This window comes from Cynara cardunculus, assembly GCF_001531365.2.
Source record: "Cynara cardunculus var. scolymus isolate 2C chromosome LG 10, CcrdV1, whole genome shotgun sequence".
NCBI classification, from domain to species: domain Eukaryota; kingdom Viridiplantae; phylum Streptophyta; class Magnoliopsida; order Asterales; family Asteraceae; genus Cynara; species Cynara cardunculus.
Genome location: NC_037537.1, coordinates 10,679,908 through 10,685,004, shown reverse-complemented (window position 1 = coordinate 10,685,004; position 5,097 = coordinate 10,679,908). Strand labels below are relative to the sequence as shown.

Below are 5,097 nucleotides of genomic sequence, written 5' to 3'. Positions count from 1 at the left end.
TCGACTTTATACCAAATTATACCAAAATCCACCCAACTATTGTCGAGCTTCATTTTAGTATGCATCAACTGTTGTTTTTGATCCAGAAAACTTCAATAACTTACTTATAACAACGGCAACAGTTGGTCGTTGCAACCATGAGGCCTCAATACATATGCGCATAAACAACCAAACTAAATGCAGAGTAGGAGTAGCAGCAATCAGTGACAGATCAAGAACCTTGAATGACCATGGGACACATTTAACTAACATAATTATAAAAAATTGATGTTTAAAACCAAGGTACAATATCATTAAAAATAAGAAGCAAATTACATTCTCAGATCGTTCATACGAGCTTTCATCTTCTCAATGTGATTCATCACATCTTCGTTTGTAACATTGGCAACTCCTTTTTCTTCTACAGCAGAACTTACACAAGAATCATAAAAATCATCACAAATTCGATCACGCAAATCTGACTTTACAAGCTCTATTGCAGAAAAACAACTCTCAACTGTTGCGGTTGCAACCGGTAAAACTAATGCTAACTTCAATAATCGATAAACCAAAGGAAACGTAAGATGTAGTCTTGTTTCCACCATCACTCTAGCAAGATCAGATATACCTTTCAAATTGGCAAATCTTTCATCTTGTTGCACGCTGTCAATGTAGAGGTAAAGTTCAGGCTCAAGAGTTACCTTTTCCACACAACTAAAATCATCTGGATACAACTCAGTCAGCCTTAGTAGCTTTGATGGATTGAAGTCACAAAATGAGTCACGTGGATTCAAAGCCGCCATACAAATAAGCAATTCAGAACTTACCCCACTAAATCTATCATCGAACTCTTCAATTTGCATATCCACAATTGTGTTAAAACAATGGAACTCGTAATAATGCCTATAGGTGATATTGGTCTTTTGTCTTGGTATTTTTGGATTAACATATTCATCATCCAAGTTCAACATTTCTATATCATGTTTTTCACTAAAAGAAGAGGTCATCTTCAGAAGTGAATGAAACCCATCAACTTTGAACTTTTGCAATAACTGTTTGGTTGATTTCACCAATGAAATAGCATTCAAGATATCTTCATCTCTTCTTTGAAGAGCTTGTGATAATAAATCTGTGACCCCCAAAATGTGCAACATCAAGTGCAAGTAAAACACAAAATCAAATGATTGGAAATATACTTGAAGATCATATGCTTTACGTTGACTGAAAGGATTAACACCTACCTCTTCTACATATGCAAGCACCTCAACGACAGACGGAAACAGATCAACCAAATACAAAAGTGTTTTGTAATAAGACCCCCAACGTATATCTTCAGGTTTTACATGAGAAATCTCTTGTTTTAACCCACTTTCAGTTTCAATTTCACCATTACCGATCGCTTCTTGCACTTTTTCTCTTTGACTTTCTCGAATCATATCTTTTGGTTTGCAAGAAGCACAAACCGCATTGATCATAACATCTATCATGTCAAAGAACTTTCCAACTTCAAGGTGTTCTTTTGCAACTGTCACAACAACAGACTGAAGTCGGTGAGCAAAACAATGAACGTAATATGCTAAGTTGTTTTCTCTCTTGACTAAAGTTTTCATACCATTGAACCCAACATGCATATTGCTTGCTCCATTGTAACTTTGGCCTCTAACCTTTTTCAAACTCAATCCATATTCAACAAATAAAGATTCAATGGCAGATTTAAGAGATAAAGCATCTGTCTCCATCACATGAACAAAACCAATAAATCTTTCTTTAACAATCCCGCATGTAACATATCGCAAAACCACAACCATTTGTTTCCTCTTAGGTATGGCATTAGACCCATCAACTAACAATGCAAAAACATCATCACTAATTTCTTCAGAAATGGCTTTGAGTACTTCTTGTGCAAAGCAATGAACAATATCTTTCTGAATAGTTGGAACAATATCCCAAGAAAGATCATTCATATCAACTTCCCTAGCCATGGAAGGAGTAGAGCTAGGTTCAGGATTATTATGAGAGACATTTCCATTTGAAGATTCTCCACCAATACCACCACCATCGGGTTCGGATGTTGATACTTTCCTTTTCAGAAATCTTTTCATTATTCTAGTGAAATAAGACATCAATCAGAAAGTAATTACTGACAATTTACATTTTCCCAATTGACAAACCTTAAATTAACATTTTCGAATTAACAAACACTAACAATTAATAATCAACGATAAACAAATTGATTTTCAGCAAACCCAACTTTAATGAACACTTTTGCTATTAACAAACCCTAGACAATTAATAATAAAGAAATAACAATTAACAATAAAGAAATAAATAACTAATTATTAACAAATAATAACAGATTTGAAAATATAAAATATACCTGAAATTGTCGTTGAAGGAGGGCTGTCAGTCAGGGATTCGCCATCAGCCAAGAGTCAGGGGCACGACAGAGCTAAATAACTTTACTTGCCCTTAAAGGGGCCTGCCTGCTGTAGCAATGCAACAGATTAAGCATGATGAGATATGCCACTAAAAGATCAAAAATTAGATAAGACTATGCATACATGTGTGTAAGGTTGTTTATGAAATAATCTTTTGAGCAAACAGATATGATATTGTAACGATATCTGATATTCAAAATAAACCAGAAGACACATATATAAATGTCTATTACATTGATTTGTTCTAGTAAAACATCGTAAATCAGTGTTTCATGAATCACATCCAGAACATAATCAAAATGAGCTAATTTCATCATCCTTTGTAAGATTAAATACTTCCTTTAAAGATACCAATAAATCATGATTACTCATAAAGAAACTTGACATTGGCCTAAAAGAGGTGCACATTCAGAAAATAACATGAAGGATTTTGTCCTAAACCAAATGATTGTTTCCAACACCATGATGACTAAAACACAACATACATCTTGGCACTCCAACTGTAATGGAATTGAAAGTGAAGCAAAGTGATATAGAAATCTTGGCTAAATTCCAATCTCATGCCACATTCCATGACCTACTTCACAAACACATTTGGGGTAGAGTGCCTTTGAACTATTTTCATATTAAGAATTGGTATTGTATAAGGACGCTAACACTTGCTGCACATTTTAGAGACAGCATTCTGCCATATCTGCACGTGAGACTGATTCTTCACCAATAAATGTACCAATGTCATAGGAAGAAATGAAGAGTTGAAATGTGGCATTCTGACCATGTATATGTTTTTTAATTAATAAAATATGTGGTTAAAACTTCCAACCAATGCAATTGAAATTGAAATTGAAATTGTATTACAGTTTGTAAGCACACAAAAAAAACAAGAATCCGAATGACGACCAGATCATATAGGTTGAACCAAAAAATAATAACCGTCACTAAACCCTAAAACAGAGATATAGTACGACAAATCAGTAAACCCTAACACATGTTAGAGATAGTACGACAAATCAGTAAACCCTAAAACAGAGCTAGTACGACAAATCAGTAAACCCTACCGGATGAGCACTGAGCAGCAGGGGCGTGGGGTCTGAGTAGCGACCGGAACTCTGGAGCCGGGGGCGGTATGTGGTATTCGGACAGAGGCCGTGACTTGGTGAAAATGTTGAGCACTGTATAAGACTAGGTATATACACATGGATTTTGAAACTAAAAACTCCAAATGAAAATCCTATTTCATATTTTCCTTTTTTTTGCTGTCATTTTTTGTGTCTATATGTCGTTATATATAATATTTGTCAAATAAAGTATTAGGGTTGAGTTTATGTGAGATTATGTTATCTATACTACTTTATTAAGCAAATTTACTAAATGTCTTAATTGCACAAAGTACTACTTATTTATGCATAAAGTCTTAAAAGTTTACAACTTTAACAGCATAAGGTATCACTCCTCATTTCGCCACCCATCGTTATCAGTTATCATACCGTACAACTCAATTTCACAGCCCCCAGGCGACGATTCCTTTTCTCGAAGACTACTATTCAGGCGACGATTCTTTTTCTCCAAGACGACTATCCAGGCCCCCTCCCTCTCTCGAGATGCAGGTTTTATTTATGTTATGCTATGCTGTTAAAATCGCGATATATTGGCGATATATCGGATATCGCTCCCAAAAAAAATCGGAACTCAAATATCGGGAACGATATTATCGGCGATATTTTCCGATATTTAGCGATTTTTAGCGATATTTTGAGGTAAAAATCGGGCCGATATACCGATTTTATAAGGTTTAAAAATTTGGGCTGATAACTTATTTTGTTATTTCATGGGCCTAATTTTTTGGGCTGATAATTTAAATTTCTTATTCCATGGGCCTAATTTTTTGGGCTGATAAATTAGGTCTGAATCTTTCCACAACGTCTTCTTCTTCTTCACGTTCAACTTCAGTCTCGACTTCTTCACGTTCAACTTCAGTCTCGACTTCTTCACGTTCAACTTCAGTCTCGACTTTTTCTTCACAAATCACACTTCGACTTCGACTTCAACTTCAGTCTTCAGACTTCGACTTCTTCAGTCTTCAGACTTCGACTTCGACTTTAAGTCTCGACTTCTTCTTCACACTTCAGTCTCGACTTCTTCTTCACACTTCAGTCTCGACTTCTTCAGTCTTCAGTCTTCAGTCTCGACTTCTTCAGTCTTCAGTCTTCAGTCTCGACTTTTCTTCACACTTCGACTTCAACTTCAGTCTTCAGACTTCTAAACTCTAATTAATGCATATTATATATATAATTCTAAGAAATATTATGTTAACCGCTATTTCCGATATATCATCGATATATCACCCATATAACCAATATATCGAATATCGGTCCTGACCGATATTTCGTATTCTGACCGATATAACAGCATAGATGTTATGTTATTGCTCCTTCGGTTCCTCATACGATTCATCTTGCTATTCAGGCGCCCTCTCGCTCCATCGATTTAGGGTTTCTTTGATAAAAGTTGTCTGTAAAGGTACTCCATCGATTTAGGGTTTTTTCGATCCTTTCTGTCTGATTTCTTTTGACGGAAGTTGTGTGTCCATTTGGTTTGATCCTTTCGATTTCATTGATTTCTTTGATAATTCTGTTCATGTTATGCTTAATTCATTGTTGTTGATGCCGATTAACATTTG

General features: G+C 35.3%; 1 protein-coding gene across 2 annotated transcripts; it reads right to left on the bottom strand.

Moving 5' to 3' along the window:
• Positions 1 to 226: 226 nt before the first annotated feature.
• On the bottom strand, positions 227 to 3,518 carry LOC112519823 (zinc finger MYM-type protein 1-like). Of its 2 annotated transcripts, XM_025128119.1 has the most exons (3): positions 3,476 to 3,518; positions 2,357 to 2,465; positions 227 to 2,085 (listed from the first exon to the last, which is right to left on the bottom strand). In XM_025128119.1, exon 3 carries the CDS (start codon positions 2,079 to 2,081, stop codon positions 312 to 314), a length of 1,770 nt encoding a protein of 589 aa, XP_024983887.1. In that variant the 5' UTR covers positions 2,082 to 2,085; positions 2,357 to 2,465; positions 3,476 to 3,518; the 3' UTR covers positions 227 to 311. The 2 variants fall into 2 exon arrangements, with proteins under 2 accessions (XP_024983887.1, XP_024983888.1); XM_025128120.1 differs by lacking the exons at positions 2,357 to 2,465; positions 3,476 to 3,518 and having other exon boundaries at positions 227 to 1,504; positions 1,592 to 2,146.
• Positions 3,519 to 5,097: the final 1,579 nt, after the last annotated feature.